Below are 15,989 nucleotides of genomic sequence, written 5' to 3'. Positions count from 1 at the left end.
AATATGATACTTTTCATTTGGCATTGGAAATCTAATCCTAAAAGTATCGGAGTACATAGATCGGGGAGCATGTGCAATTTGAAATCTGTATATTCATTTCCCTGTACCTTCAGGTTCATTTTACAGCAACTTGTAATGTCTTGTTTTAGTCCAGAACAAGCCATAGAAATTTTGTGCTCAGACGGATACAAGATTCAATGCGTTAGCAGTCATAGGGTGAGTATAGCTGTCAGTACTGCCCGAATCGAGCAGTCAATTGGCTCCCCGTTTACCTCTACCTTCATCGTGGAATGCTTCAGGTCATGGGGTCCATCTTGCTTAATCGTCATGAACGCTAAAATAGTGTCTCCCCGCGCCAATGATCTGTCGGAGTTGCTGGCAGTTCCACTTAGGATTTCAGAAGAAGTAGAAGGAGAAGAGGGAGAAGAGCAGTGTTGTGGCAGCGTCCCTAGTTATTAGTAGCAGTTGAGCGCTTCTTCTCACTTTTCAACTCACAGTGTGAGCTAGGCGATGACTCTCGTGCACGGTAGGCTCTGACCCAGTGCCCTCGCTTTCCGCAGTTGGCACAATTGGCTTGCCGCGTGGAGCACTGAGACCGAACATGCAGCACCAAACCGCAGAAGTAGCATCTTATGTTTAGTGGCGGTCAGCAGCGGATCATCGTTGCGGGTGGGTCTTGGGGGTGCCGCTTCAGCACCTCTTTCTTTCTCAAGGGCTTTAGCACTTTGTAGTGCAGACTTAAGCATCTTCGCTTGTTGTTGAGCAGCATTAAAGGTCAGGCCCGGGGTCTCCAGTAAACGTTGCCTGATGTACGACGACTCCAATCTGCTTATGAACGCGTCCAATATCAAAGATTCTTGGTGGGCTTCGGCCGTGACAGCAGCGCATACACAGGCTCTGAACAGCCCTTTTAGTGTGCGCGAAAGCATCTTCGCTCTCTCTGGCGTTGTTTCGAGTGTGAAGCTGATGTCTTGCAAACAAAGTGTTTTGTGGCAGATCATAATAGGTTCAGAGGAGATTCAGTGCATTCTGGGAGACAGCTGTCTCCCTAACCATGGAGTAGGGTACTTCTCCGAGGAGAGCCACAAGATAGTCCATTTTCTCTGCGTCTTGCACAACGTTGTTCACTCACATGTACGCTTCAAAACACTGGAGCCAGTGGTGATCTCTCTCTCTCTCTCTCTCTCTCTCTCTTTCTTCCTTCCAGGTTTTAGGGAAATAACCATGATTGAGCGCTTCTTCTTCTAACTTTTCAACTCACAGCATGAGGTAGGCGATGACTCTCGTGCACAGTAGTCTGTTAATAAAAGTTATATGCCATAGACATGGACCAGACAAGTGTTATACTAATACTGGGCTTTTATTAACAGACTATAACCACCACTAAACTAGCCAGTGGGAAAGCAGCTCCATCTGTTATACCAGCAGGGTGCAGTATCTGTACAGCCATAGCCAACAGCAAGCAGTCAGTATAATACACCCACCCCCCATTACATCATCACAACAGAAACATCATATCTGCTCAAGTTTGAGCAAATGCCTCCAAACTCATTGAATGGCGCTTCATCCTACAGCAAGACAATAATCCCAAATATACTCCTAACTCATTGAATGGCGCTTCATCCTACAGCAAGACGATGATCCCAAATATATTGCTAAAGCAACAAAGGAGTTTTTCAAAGCTAAAAACTGAAACTTCTTGAATGGCCAAGTCAGTCACCTGATCTAAATCCAATTGAGCATGCCTTAATTTGCTGAAGAGAAGACTTAAGGGGACAATCCCCCAAAACAAGCAGGAGCTGAAAATAGCTGCAGTAGAGAAGATACTCAGCACCGAGTGATATCTGTGATCACAGACTTCAAGCAGTCATTGCATGCAAGGGATACGCAACAAAGTACTAAACATGACTAATATACACACTATTGCTATGTCCCAAATATTATGGTGCCCTGAAATGAGTAGACTATGAATAAAAAAAAATCCTTTAATTTCTAAACGGTCAAACCAAAATGTATTCAAATACCCTTTAAAAAAAATCTGGAATGTAACATTAATCACGTGTGAATTGTTTGATTACACATTTAAAACTGTGGAGCACAGGGGCAATATAGAGGGCACTATATGTTAAATATTAAGAAACTTTTGCAATAGCAAAAATATCTAAAATTAGAGGCCATTGGTTTAAGATAAGGGGTGCAAGTTTGAGAGGGAGTCTGGGATGAAATGTTTTCATCCAGAGTTTTCAATGCATTCCTTGTGGAGGGGATAATGGAAACAGAAACTCTCACAAAATGTAAGTATCCAGAAGAGTACATACATCACCAAAGCATGGAAGATAAGAGTCCAAATCCTGAAAAATAACACTGTTTTGCCATCAAGGATACTTCGATTCTAATCCCAGAATATGGCAATGCAAATAAATAGCCATTCCTTTCTATTTCAGCAATTATTAGATTCATCTGATCTATTTTAAAACCTTCACAATTCAAGACTGCAGCAGTTCAACATCATCAGTGGTGAGCAACAAAAATATGCAGTCTTGTCAGAATTAAATTCAACACCTGAACACATTTGGAAAAATAAAGATTGAACAACCCATGGTCAGTTTTACAGAAGAATTAATGTGGTATCCAATGCACAAGTTATATTGGTTTATATTGTGACAGCAACACCACCAAGTACTTAAATGATGGTCCAAGCACAAAGGGATGCTTATCTTTCTTGTTCCACTTTTCCATCCTCCATTGGTGTAACCATTTTAATCGCATTCTCTCAAGGTGAATAAATGAATGTGGAAACAAATCCATTGAAGAAGTTACTTATTTATTGGATGAATTGGACAATTTCCAATTACAGGTTGGACATCTCTTATCCGGTGTTCTATGGTCCAGCAACTCCCGTGGTTCGGCACGTTTAAATCTGCGCTGTAAAGGCATTGCGCTAACCGCTACGCCAACCGTGCCAACCCACAGTATTATTTCCTGTTTTAAGTTTTGTTCTACCTTTGATTTGTTTACATAGGGTGTTCCCTTAGGGGTCAGTTTCTGTTTTCCGGCATTTTCTGGGTCCCAACATCGCTGGATTAAAGAGATATTTATGACTAATATATTTTTAAAAATGCAGACCTCCAAAAATCGTTTCTGAAACAAATGAAACATTCTGTTGGGTACGACACATCAAAACATCCATCAATGGTGCCACACAAGGTCAAGACCACAATACCAAGCAAGGAACAATCTAAGCAGTGGGAGAAAGACAATATGAAAAGGCGCAACACAGCACATCAAGGAATACAAAACTCACCTTTTCCACCCCCTGGATCAGATCCACCTGCATAGCAATAGTACATAATTAATAATTGCCTGAGGTACCAACATTCAATATATTGCGATGATCATAGAATGCAAGCCTGACATCACACCCTTTGGGAATATGGGTATTCCCTACAATCGAGAACAATTTCATGAAAATTAGATGAAATATTGTTATTGCACACAGCTTCTTTTGTTTGAAGATTTGTTTATAGAAAGATTATGGATTACACCACAGAAACTGTCCCAAGCTATTTCTGAATATATTTAAGATATTAATAGATTTATAGGTAAAAAAGGAATCAAAAAATACATATACGAAGGATCATCCATGATCTTATTGAAATTGCAAAAGAGACAGAAAAGATTGCATGGCTTACTCTCTTGCTTCTATTTCCTATTAGCAAGATGTAATCAATACCATGCAACAGGGTAGTCTCAAAGATCAATATTATTCACCAGTAAACTGCAAAAGAGTACAAGTTAAAGTTGCAAGAACTTCCCTTGCAAACATGCGATACACTCTTGTAAACATTTACAATTCTCATAATTGCTCCCTAGCTTTTAGACTAAACACAAAAATTAATCTGCATTTATCTTAAGCATATATATACTATTAGGACTCCAGAAGTATCCAGTCTAAAATTACAAACCATAACCAATTGTAGGAGTGTTCAATGACTGCACCATGCTCAAAGAATGAAGTTATCATAGTTCAGTCAAAATGCCCAGAAATAGACCCTTCAGCCCACCAACTTCAGCTGACTTTTTGATTTTAAAAAAACATCTACACTAATCTATTTGCCCACAACAGGATCAGATTTGCCTTTATTATGCAAATGTCTCTTAAACATAGTAATTATATCGGATTACAGCACATTTGGCACCACGTTTCAGAGATCAACCACTCGAAAATGTGCTAAAAATGTACTCCTTAAATCCCCTTTTAAACTCTTGCCTCGCAACAAAAACTTATCCTGTCAAGGTTCTACAGCAGATCCTTATTATGTAGTGCGAATCACAAACTGTCAACCCTATTCAACAAACCTCTGCTATGTTTCAGAGGCCAATGCCATTCGATTTCACACAATACAGAATTTCTATTGTATAATGGTACAAAAGGATATCTGAAGCCAGCCATTTGTGCATTATTGAGATAACAAACTGTAATGACAGACTATTCATATTGAGCAAACAAGATGAGAACAACGGCATCACGTTGGCACAGTTAGAAAAGAAAAACAACTTTACTCCATTGTGTAAATCATAATAGCCTGAATGGTGCAGTTATATATTGGCTATTTTAAACATGACATGGTTAAAATATTGATTTTAATTAAAAAATTTTAAAATTAAAAAAAAAGACATGACTGTTATCTTCTGATGAGCAAGGATCCTGTTGCAGAGGTCCAGCTGACCAGTACTGAGGGGATCATTTTCTTTTTCCACATATGTTCCTGGAACCAACACACCAATGGCATCATGAAGAAAGCCTCTACTTCCTCAGGAGTTTGCGGAGGAGCTAGTGGAGTTGTTCAAGTGACTTGAAGGGTCGACATGGCCTGTTTCCGTGCTGTAAGTGGTTATATGGTTAAAAAAAACCTTCCACCACTACCCTCTGCCTATTAACAAGACAATTGTGGATCTTATTAAGCAAAGTGTTTAACCTTCAGGATCAGTCTAACATGTGGGATTTGTCAAATGCTTTGTTAAACTTCACATTGAGAACATCTAATGCCTTGCCTTCATCAATCCTTTGTTACCTTTTTTTTAAAAAAAAAATCATATTAGAAAGGATAAAACAATACTGACCATTCCAATCTGTCCCCACCTTTCCAAATGTTATTGCAAAAGTTTTACTGGAGAAGGTATCACCAACATCTGGTTACCTGGTTTACCACAGTGCTCTTTTTAAACAAGGGAACAACATTCATTATTGTCCAGTCTTCTGGTACTTAGTCTGAGGCTCAAAATGAAGATGTTAAAAACTATCAAGGTTCCAGGAATCTCTTCCTTTGTTTCCAAGAACATCCTTGGTTTGGTCTCATCTGACCTTGGGAATTTATCCACCTTTAGGGATTCCAAGACATCATCTTCACATGTTCCAATCAACATATCTCTCTCTTCCTTATCTCATTCCCCTCCATGTCCTTGAATTCAGACAAGAAGGATGTATTTATGACATTGTTCACATGACATGGTTCTTCACATAGCTTACTCCTTTGGTCCTTCAGGGGACCCACATTTTTCCTATCATCCTGTATTGAATATACTTGAAATGACTTAAGACTCTTCCTAATTTTACCTGTCAGGATATTTCTTTTTATTTTTGCTCTCTTAATATCAGACATCTTTAATATTTTGTCAGGGATTTACTCGACTGTAGTTACCTCTACATGCCATATGCTTCCTTTTTCTCCAATAATCTTTGAGAAGTACACAAGCTGCAGATTCTGAAATCTTGAGTGGACAAAGAATTGCTGAAAGAACTCAATAGGCCAGACGGCATCCATGGGTAGAAATGGTTAGTCAATGTTTCGGGTCTGAACCCTTTATCAGGGCTCCAATAATCTTTATTATCTGTATTTCCCTAATCTTGCCATCTTTGTTCCTTAACTCTTGCAAATTCTGGGTTTTTTTTTAAAAAAAACTCACATCAGATGTTATTTTAGCCACAAGAATCTACCAAGATAAGCCTGCCATCAATTTAGGACTTTAGCTTGAGGTGTAACCTTATTCCTTGCCTTAATTAACTTGAAATTCTTTATATTGTGATCACTGCTTCTGAATTATTCCCAAATGAAGGACTAGCAAGCAGATCCTGGTAAGATAATAACAAGTGTTGAACCATGGCAGAATTGCCATTTAGGAGCAGGCCATTCTGAGGCCTTGGCTCAAGAAACTTCAATTGAAGACTACGGTAGATTTTTAAATTTTGTCTGTGGTCTTTCTGCTTTTCAGATGGCATTTAAGGCAGTTATATGCTCCTCCTGCAGGATGTAGGAAATCAGGGAAACCACCATCCCTGGTGTCCATAGCTGCAGGATACATCCAGCTGCAGCTCTTGGCTGGAATTGTAGTTGGACACGCTCATAGGCAAGGATGATGAGAGAATCACAAATAGAAGCTTCAGTGAGGTGGTCATACCCAAGGTCTCAGCAGCAGGTAGGTGGGTGACTATTGGATAAGGTATTGGAGGCAGGCAGAGAATGCAGGATTCCTCTGTGCTGATTCCTCTGTTACGTTTATTATTTTGGATACTTAGGGGGAAGGGGGAATGGCCTTTCTGAGTAGGGTAGTAGCAGGTCTATGGCACAACAAATGGCAGTCTCGGTGGACCAAATGGCCTAAACGGTTCCAACATCTTGTGGTCTTATTCACTGCCGTGGAATCTCCTGTCAGCTTCGGTGCTGTTTTAATAAACTATGATGATAGAATTAACTTTGAGTGATTGAATATTGCGCAATCATTGGAAAATAAGTGCTCCCTGATTGACACGTTTATCACTTGCCCTGCCTCATTTCCCAGTAGGAGATCCTGTATTGCCACCTCTCCAGTAGGGCCATCCACATAGTGCTTGAGAAAACTATGTAAAATATGTAAACAAATTCTGCCCCATCCAAGCTCCAGGCACTATACAATCCCATTCAATATTAGAGTTGTTAAAAATCATCCACCATTACACCCATTATTCTTGCAAGCATCTGATCTCTCCAGATATTTGATCCATTTATTCCTCCTAATTGTGGGAGTGGAGATGTGGGCCTGATAGTGCAAACCCATCAAAATAATCACCCTTATTTCTAACTATCCAGCAGAAGACAACCCCCAAGTTCTGCAATGACGTTCTCCCCAATCAAAGCCTCAACTCCCTCTCCACTCTTATCTTCACCTCTGTCACAGCAATGGCATCCGTAATCTGCCATTGAACCACCAGTCCTATCCATGCCTCACCTACATTTTTGCACTATCCATGTCTCTGGTGTGAGAGATTTTGTTAAATTTTATACTGTATACAGGTATGTTTTAAAGGAGATAAATTGTGGCAGGTTTTTTTGTGTAGGTCACATACAAACACTTCAAAACAGATTTCAAGCCAGACAATTCAGGCTCTGAAGCCTATAACTTTGAAGCCTATAAGAACTTCACAAGTAGGTGTCAATTGGACATGTTGTGGAGTAATAGATTATTGTTCTCCAAAGCAACAGATGAAAGGACTCGGAAGATTAGGTCCTGAGCCGCAGTCTTGTCTGAGTGCAGTTGGCTATTCTAAGAGGGTCATGTGGTTTCCTCTGAGAGTGAGAGAGAGAGAAAATTCAGTTCTACAGATCAGCAGCAGGACCTGGGACTAGAACACGACAAGCTCTCAAGCTTGTGGCAAGCTATTGAAGACGGGTTGTCAAAGCCCTTGTGGTCCATACAAGAAGTGAGGACTGGCTGCACAATGTTTCACTTGAAATAAGGAAAACAAAAAGGAACTATGTGGTGACCTGAAAGAAAGAGGTTATCATCTGGAAAACCCTGATGGCGCAAGTTTCTTCAGCAAGACACCGAAGTGGCTGATCTGAAGGAATCAGTTGTGGGTGTCCAACGAGCAACAAATTTCTCACTGAAAACCGACAAGAACCTTCCTGAGCAGTAACCATTTATTTTTCAAGCACGAAGGCTTGGTGAAATGTATAAATGTTAAATTCTGTGCACAGTATAAGAATTGCCTGCAACCAGTGAACTTGGAGGAGTGAGAAGTGAGATTAAACTGTGAATCAAATAACTTTTCTGAACTCACACATACATTACATATATGTCAGCTTACAATTAGAAGAGGGTGAAGTTAAGTAAGTTAATAGTACAAGTTAATAGTCTGATCCTGTTTTCATGTTTAAAGATAATTAGAAGCAATTTTTGTTTAAGTAACCATTTGTCTTGGTGAATTTCTATTGCTGCTGGGTTTTGGGGCCCTCTGGGGTCATACACTGGTACTGATTCGAGTTGCCTTAACTGTCAGGATTCTTGCATTAAAGTAAATACATCTGTAACTACCAACCACCCTGTGTTCCACCCCAGAATCAAACTCAATGATCCAAGTACAGGTGCTTAATCTTTTATCCAAAATCATTGGGTCCAGACTCTTTTCTGAATTTGGAATTTTTCAGATAATAGACTAATAATAACAGCGGTACTTTTAAGTAACTGCGCCGTTTCCAATATGCATAAAACAAAGACACACTCCAACTAGAAGGACCTCTTGGTGGGAGGGTTGCAGCAGAGCTGGAGGGGGAGGCGGGGCTTGCAACGGCACTGTACAGGGAGTGGGGGGGGGGGGGGGGGTGAGATAAAGATAGACCATAAAATCGCTAGCATACTTTTTATTTTTAAGTAAGACAACTTCAAACATTAACTGGCTCAAACTAACACCTGAAAATATACTGTATATGCAGTAAAACCACATTACAGCAATGTCGACATCGTTGTTACGGTGATCATCGTCTTCCGGTTGGAATCTTTTTAAAGACTTCTTCCAGTGTCAACTATTTCATTAAAAGAAGTTTCTGTCTAAGCAGTCTCTCTTTAATTGAATAAACTGCCATAATCTCATGCTCACTGCTAAATCCACATTGTTCCATGCCACCAATGAACTAATCACACATTTAGCCAGATCATCTATGAACATTTTTTCACCCGAGTTCACAATTACTTCTTTCTTGGCAAATTCACCAATGTAACGTTCAGCTGCATCAATCAGCAGAAGTTTTCTCACCACAGATTTTCAGATATTTGCAGCCAACCTTATAAATATTCACCCTCGCCTACAAGGTTCATGGAATTGTCTAGCTTGTTTCATGACAATCAAACCAGTCAGAGCCATATGTTCACTTTGTTGTCAAACCCACTCAATCAGCACATGGTCAGTATCTAAGTTTTTGCCATATCCAATGTTTTCCTATTTTTCATTCGTCTCTGTTCATTTCTTTCACTGTAAAACTTCAACAACTTATCTTTCTGCTTCTAGTTCCCACACCATAATCTTCAGTAAGATGCCACATAGATACAATACGATCAAGCTTCTGCAATAACTCTACATTCTGCACTAACAATAATGACAGATGCTTCCTTTTCTGCTTCTCACTGCCATCCACAAAGGACTCTACAGCTCTTTTTGACATTTTCAGTCTTCAAAGTCTGAGTAGCAGAGGCGCCTGACGTTGATCAAGCGTCGATAAATGGTGAATTGGAGGTGCTGGACTCTTTTTTTCCCCCACTGACATTTATAAAGTGTGACTAATTACTGATATGGACCAACACAGGATATTCAAGTGTGAGTTGTGTGTGTTGCGTTGAATCATGTTTGGCACCAATTGCGAGCTTCGGTGAGCAGATGACATCCATCGAAAAAATGTTTAGTTTCCAAAAGTTTTCGGATAAAATATTAAGCAACTGTACATCTTTCCCTATTACATCAGTTAAATTCATCTGTCCTATCCTCCCACTTTTACTTTTGATAGCATGCAGCACAAAAAGTAATCTTAAGGTTACAATCCTTGAGGTCCTACTTTTAAATCTTGGCCTAATTCCCTCACTTTATCCCTCTTTCCTCCCATGTTGCTCATACAACTTGTCTGCATGCAGCATGTCTTGCATTCATACAGGACTAAAAAGCAACAAGTAACAATTGCATCACACAATAACAGACAATGATCAATTCTACCACTCGCAATATCTCCAACAGTCTGCCTGGAATATTCAACAATGTGACTAACCATGCAGAGTTGTCAACATCTTGGGAGGACATCATTGATGAGAAAAAGAATGAGCAGACACATTAATGTGAGGGAAAGAGGTCAGAAGCTCAAATATCTCACCTCCAAACTAAAATCGACAATCAAGTTAGACCCATTTTCCCCGGAACATGTGCTGTGTAAAAAAGCACAGACCTGGAATTGGGGTGCCATTCCAGTCCTGTATTTTTTTTTGTCTAGTCCCCTAATAATTTACATTTCAGGCATTCGGGACCAACTTGGGTCATGATGTGCATTGTGTACTAAGTTTCTTAGTACATTGTGTACTGTAATTCTTTTAGTGCTGCTTTCCTCTCCCGCAGCCTGCTGTAACGCACTGTCCCTGAGGTCCACTGCCTGCTCTCCCCTGCGGCCCACTGTCCTCCTCAGTCCTGGCGGTCCGCTGCCTGCTTTCTGTTACTGTGGGCCGCTAAGCCTAACCCTAACACTAACACAAACATTAACATGAATCCTAACACTAGATCTGCCAGATTGTGAGCAAGCTGGTCTGTGGGTTTGTCCTCAGTTTGAACAATCTGAAGCCAACTACCCAGCTCCCCCACCGACAGTCGCCACCAGCGCCCAATGATAGGTAGCAGTGATTAGTAAGGGATTACTTAAGGTGGTATGTGAGAGGAAAGCAATAGTTTGAAATCCACTTCTATAGATCAATACTTGCCATAAATTTTTCCACACTCTTTTATAAATTGCGGGCACATATTTTATTAAATTGTCTGTGTATTTTCCATTGCTCCTTTACACATTGTGTGTGTATGTTTTATTAAATTGTGCGTGTATTTTCCTGCTCTCATTTATGCATTGTGCGCATGTCTTATAAAATTGTGCGTGGTCTTTCCCACGCTCTTATATACAATGTGCGCATATATGTTTTATTCCTGCTTTGATTTTCCCACGCTCTTTCATTAATCGTTGTGTTAATAAAAGAAATGTTTGATAGCAAACCCTTGTGTCTAGACTTGTCTCTCACAGATCTGACACTTTTTCAACACAACATTGTCCAGAGTGGGGACCGATAGCATTACTGGTGACATTACTCACCAATTATAACCCTAATTTCAACCTGGCATACAAGACCGGGGAATATTTTTGAATCATTTTTTGGGAAAAACAAGTGAGTCTAACATGTTGTTAAATACGATATGTTATACAAGACACTAGATGAAGCCGCCGACGCTTTTGTTCGCGGAATACTGGCCTGCTAACAACATCTAAACATAAAGATAAAAAATGAAATATGGGAAAAGCTATGCTCTGGAACTATGAGAAATACAATAAACACGAGGTTACGCACGATACAGTTGGTTACACAGGCTATATATCACGCCCCAAAAGTTAAATAAATGGGACCCAACAGTATCAGAAAGATGTTTTTGCTGTAAGAAGGAAATGGGAACAACAGTACATGCAATTTGGGCATGTGAGAAAATGGAAACATTTTGGGAAGATCTAAACCAGGTATTAAATAAAATCACAAAAAGCAACATAGCAAAAAATCCAGAGATCTTTCTTCTAAGTAATATAAGAAGTAAAGAATTAGGCCTCAAACTGGATGAAGCACAAAAAAGATTTATTATGATAGTCTTAACTGTAGCAAAAAAATGTATAATGTCAACTTGGAAATCAGAAGAGAGCCTGAGAGTATAGCAATGGTACATGGAAATGAATAAATGTATTCCATTGGAAAAAATAACATATAATTTAAAAAATAAAGTCTTAGTATTCGAACAACTTTGGGAACCGTACATGGAACACAACAGAGAAGGCCTACTCCAGACCTCCACCCCCTAAAATGATAGAATGAGAAGAAGACGAAATGAACTGACCCAGTGTGTAAAAGTAGATGACACAATTTTCTTGTTTATTTTCATTGTGTGATGACATTGTTTAATGGGTTTATTTATTTGTATAAGTTGAATGTTTAATGTGTTTGGAGGGGGGTGGGAAAGAGGGAGGGAAGAGAGGGGGGAAAAATGACACTCTGTATATTCAAGAGGGAAATGTTTGTGTGTATTTTGGTTAATATGGCTCATAGTGTGAAAAATAAAATTTAAAAAAAAGAAAGGAAGAGAAATCAATGTTTACAGTTGGCTGATGCTACAAACAATGTGTGGAAGCAGTAGTGCAGACAGGTATCTGATGGTCTTGTAGTGTTAAGGTTAGGATGGTTATGGTTAGAGAGGTTCAAGAGCCTGATAGCTATTTAGAAATAACTGTTCTTGATCTGAGAGGGGCTGGACCATCCTTCTGTACCCATTTCCTTACAGCAGCAGCAAAAAGGGAACATGGTCAGGGTGATGGTTGTATTTAATGATGGTTGTATTTAATGATATTGGATTTAAAGGCAAACTGAGGGGCAACCTTTCTTCATTTGGACAGTGGTGAGTTTATGGAATGAGATGCCAGAAGAAGCTGTAGAGGCAGCTACAATTGTAAGGATTAAAAGAGACTTAGAAGTGTGGTGAATGTCTGCCAAGCTGCCTGTCTCCCCTCTGGCGAGCCTTGCTGTACTAACATCGGCTGTGCATTATCTCTACTGTTAAGGACATTCCCCTTGGGTATAACTTTATATGCATCTATTGTCTTTCATTATTGTACCATGAGTTTCTGCTAATAAAAGCCACGATTATTGTTTGAAAAAACAGAATACTGGCTTGCTGTGTAAAAAGATGCAGTGACCCGGAAAAACGATGGCTTTGTTGGTTTCAATGCAAACGACCAATGCCGCCATATTGCAGGCTCTTCATAATGAAAAAATCCCGCAAAAGCTGTGTAAAAAACATGAGTTAGAAAATTGGCAGGATCTCAGAACCTGCCTGGATAAACGTAGTTCCAAATGTACACAAGTGTGACACCATCCAGGACAAAACTAGAAATATTCATTGCCATCAAAGTGTATCTTAGCCATAGTGTCAACAAAATATGTTGCAAATACTCATTAAGGGAACTTCAAAAATACCTTCCAAACTAATGAATTTATCTAAAAAAGACTATAGATGAATAAGAATATTCAGGTTCCAAGGCATGCAATGTCCTAATAAGAAAATATATTCCTATTCCTTCCATGTCAATATACCCAAATTGGGTTACTCCCTTATCAATAATAACAACAAAAAAAAGCAGGATTTGAAGGTCATAAAATGACCACCACCTTCAAGGACCATTGGTAAAAAGCAATAAATGCTGGCCTTGCCAGATAATTAAATATCGATTTGAGTGCTAATGGGGTGTTGGTACCAACAGAATTACATTACTGAGTCTTGAAGCTTGGTGATAAAACCGATAATGTTGAAAAAACTTCTGTGAAATATGGAGGTCATGCAATGTAAAACTGAAATATCCTTAAATAGCTCACATGAAGTAGCAAGGGTAGAAATTATGCTGCTGAGATTTTAACTCTTACCTGGACCAGCTGTTGTTCCACCTGTAAGGAAAAAAAAGGCATTACAACATATTTAAAAGTAAAAAAACAACTTTAATTCAAATTTAAAACATGTTTAGTGTTTTTGTTTTAGCCAGTTGCTCTTCAGACATATATTGTGGTTTTCTAGTTTTATTTAATTTTATTAAATGACCAAACTAATTTAATATAAATGAGAAATGGACACAATACTTCCTCTAAACAGTTTAAATTAATTCTGTTGTTCAAAATGTTTTCCACATCATTAGTGAACTGGTGGGGTGGGGTGGTGGGGGGGGGGGGGTGGAATTAATAATCTGAACTTTTAAGAATAACTTGTTTTAGTTCAGATTTGTAGGAAGGTTATTTAAAAGAGTGATTATGCTTCAATTTAAATTTTAATGTATCAAGAGACGTACATTACCAACCAGCCAAAATTTCAAGTACAGATATTCCCATATTACAATTAAAGATTAATATGAAATTGAAAATGAAAAATGTATTTGACATGTTTATCTCACTAAACCTCTTTTCCACTGAGGTAAGGTGAAATAAATGACAAAAGGACATGAGTTAAGGGTGAAAAGAGAAAAGTTTAAAGGGAAATTTTGGTCCCCTATAAGATCAGAGTGGTCATCAATGTATGGGGAACCTAACGAAATGGGGGACACCTTAAACAGTTTTTTTGCATCAGTATTTTCTCAGGAAACTGGCATGGTGTACAAGGAAGGAAGTGAAACAAGCAGTAGTGGAATGCTTGCTGCCTTTCAGCAAATAAAGGTAGATAAATCCCCCGGGCCTGACATGATATTCCCTTGGACCTTAGTGGAGACAAGTGTAGAAATTGCAGGCAGAAATATTTAAAATCTCTTAGCCTCAATTGAGGTGCTGGAGGTTTGTAGGCTAGCTCATGTTGTTCCATTGTTTAAAAAAGGCTCCAAAAGTAAACCAGGAAATTACAGCCTGGTAAGCCTGATGTAAATAATGGATAAATTATTGGAAGGTGTTCTGAGGGATTGGATATAAAAGTATTCGGACAGCCAAGGGCTGATTAAGGATATTCAGCATGGCTTTGTGCATGTTAGGTCATGTTTAACGAACCTTATAAAGTTTTTTGAGGAGATTACCAAGAAGGTAGATGAAGGAAAGTCTGTGGATGTTGTCTACGTGGACGTTTGTAAGGCCGTTGACAAGGTCCCACATGAGAGGTTAGTTCAGAAGGTTCAGACAGGAGGTATCTATGGATAAGTTGTAAAATGCATCTGAAATTGGCTGAATGTCCAAAGTGGGAATGCAGATACAGAATTCCCTGAAAGTGGCGTCACAGGTAGACAGGGTTATAAAGAAAGCTTTTGGCATCTTGGCCTTCAAGAGTTGAGATGTTATTTTGAGGTTGTATAAGGCATCAATGAGGCCAAATTTGGAATACTGTGTGCAGTTCTGGTCACCAAAGACGTACAGAATTCGGCATTATGCATGTATCTACTTCTGTTGAAATGTTTGTTAAGGATCTTGAAGATAAGATGTATTCTGTACTGAGTCACTTAGCTAATTTTGTGAACCCGTTTATTTCCAAGATTAATGTGATGGCGGAAGCCATTAATGGAGCTTTTAAGCTTGAAACCATTGAAAGATTTGAAATGTGTGATCAAGGTTTAGTCGATGTACAGGATCAACTGCAAGATGAAAATAGAATAATTGAAACATTGCAGATCCAAAATAAAAATTTAGCAAAAAAGGTTGATTATTTGGAGAATCAATCTAGACGAAACAACGTGAAAATTGTTGGTTTGCCAGAAGGCATAGAAGGACCAGATCCAAGAAAAATTTTTACTGAATGGATTCCACGAGTGTTAGGACAGGATAAATTCCCTGAAGGTTTAATACTGGAACGTGCTCATAGAGTTTTAAGAAGAAAATCTTTTTCAGGACAGAATCTAAGACCTGTTCTGATCCGTTGTTTAAACTATTGTGACAGAGAGACAATTTTACGTATGGCTATTAGAAATGCCCAGCAAAATAGATCTCCTTTGATGATTCAGAATAATCCTGTTTTCTTCTATCAAGATTTGAGTCAAGAAATTATGTTTCAACGACGCGAATTTAATTCTGTGAAAGAACGGTTGTGGGAAAAAAAGACATAAGGCAACATTCAGGTATTCTGTGGTATTGAAGATTTTTCAGGATGGAAATCAGCCAAAGTTCTTTGACAATCCTAAAGAGGTTATGGACTTTGCTCAGTCTCTACCAATCATCCAGTTTCAGGAACAATGTAGACCTTTAAGGTCTCCAAAGAGAGTAGGGATGTAAGGTGGGATCCAGATTTTTAAAAGAAATGGAAGCAATGGTGACCGAAGTGGTAACGTTGATTTAAAAAAATAAATCTTTTATCTTTTTTTTTGAGAAGAGTTTAAATAGTTTAAATAATGATGATAGTTTAATGAAATGGGAGTTGGGCGAGGGAACTGGGTGGGCACTAGTTT

At 39.0% G+C, this 15,989-nt stretch overlaps 1 protein-coding gene across 8 annotated transcripts in view; it reads right to left on the bottom strand.

The window, feature by feature from the left end:
• ptpra (protein tyrosine phosphatase receptor type A) overlaps nucleotides 1-15,989 on the bottom strand; it is a 351,147-nt gene that overhangs the window by 162,013 nt on the left and 173,145 nt on the right. For 7 of the 8 annotated variants that reach the window (XM_069923586.1, XM_069923588.1, XM_069923585.1 and 4 more), the window contains 2 exons: nucleotides 13,510-13,530; nucleotides 3,305-3,331 (listed from right to left, as the gene is read on the bottom strand). In XM_069923586.1, the coding sequence (XP_069779687.1) occupies nucleotides 3,305-3,331; nucleotides 13,510-13,530 (48 nt within the window). The remainder of the gene's footprint in view (nucleotides 1-3,304; nucleotides 3,332-13,509; nucleotides 13,531-15,989) is intronic. The other variant, XM_069923583.1, reaches the window with a different exon arrangement.

This window comes from Narcine bancroftii, chromosome 3 (genome assembly GCF_036971445.1).
Source record: "Narcine bancroftii isolate sNarBan1 chromosome 3, sNarBan1.hap1, whole genome shotgun sequence".
In the NCBI taxonomy this organism is placed as follows: Eukaryota; Metazoa; Chordata; class Chondrichthyes; order Torpediniformes; family Narcinidae; genus Narcine; species Narcine bancroftii.
The sequence above is the reverse complement of the archived record's forward strand: the minus strand, read 5'-3'. Positions and strand labels throughout refer to the sequence as shown.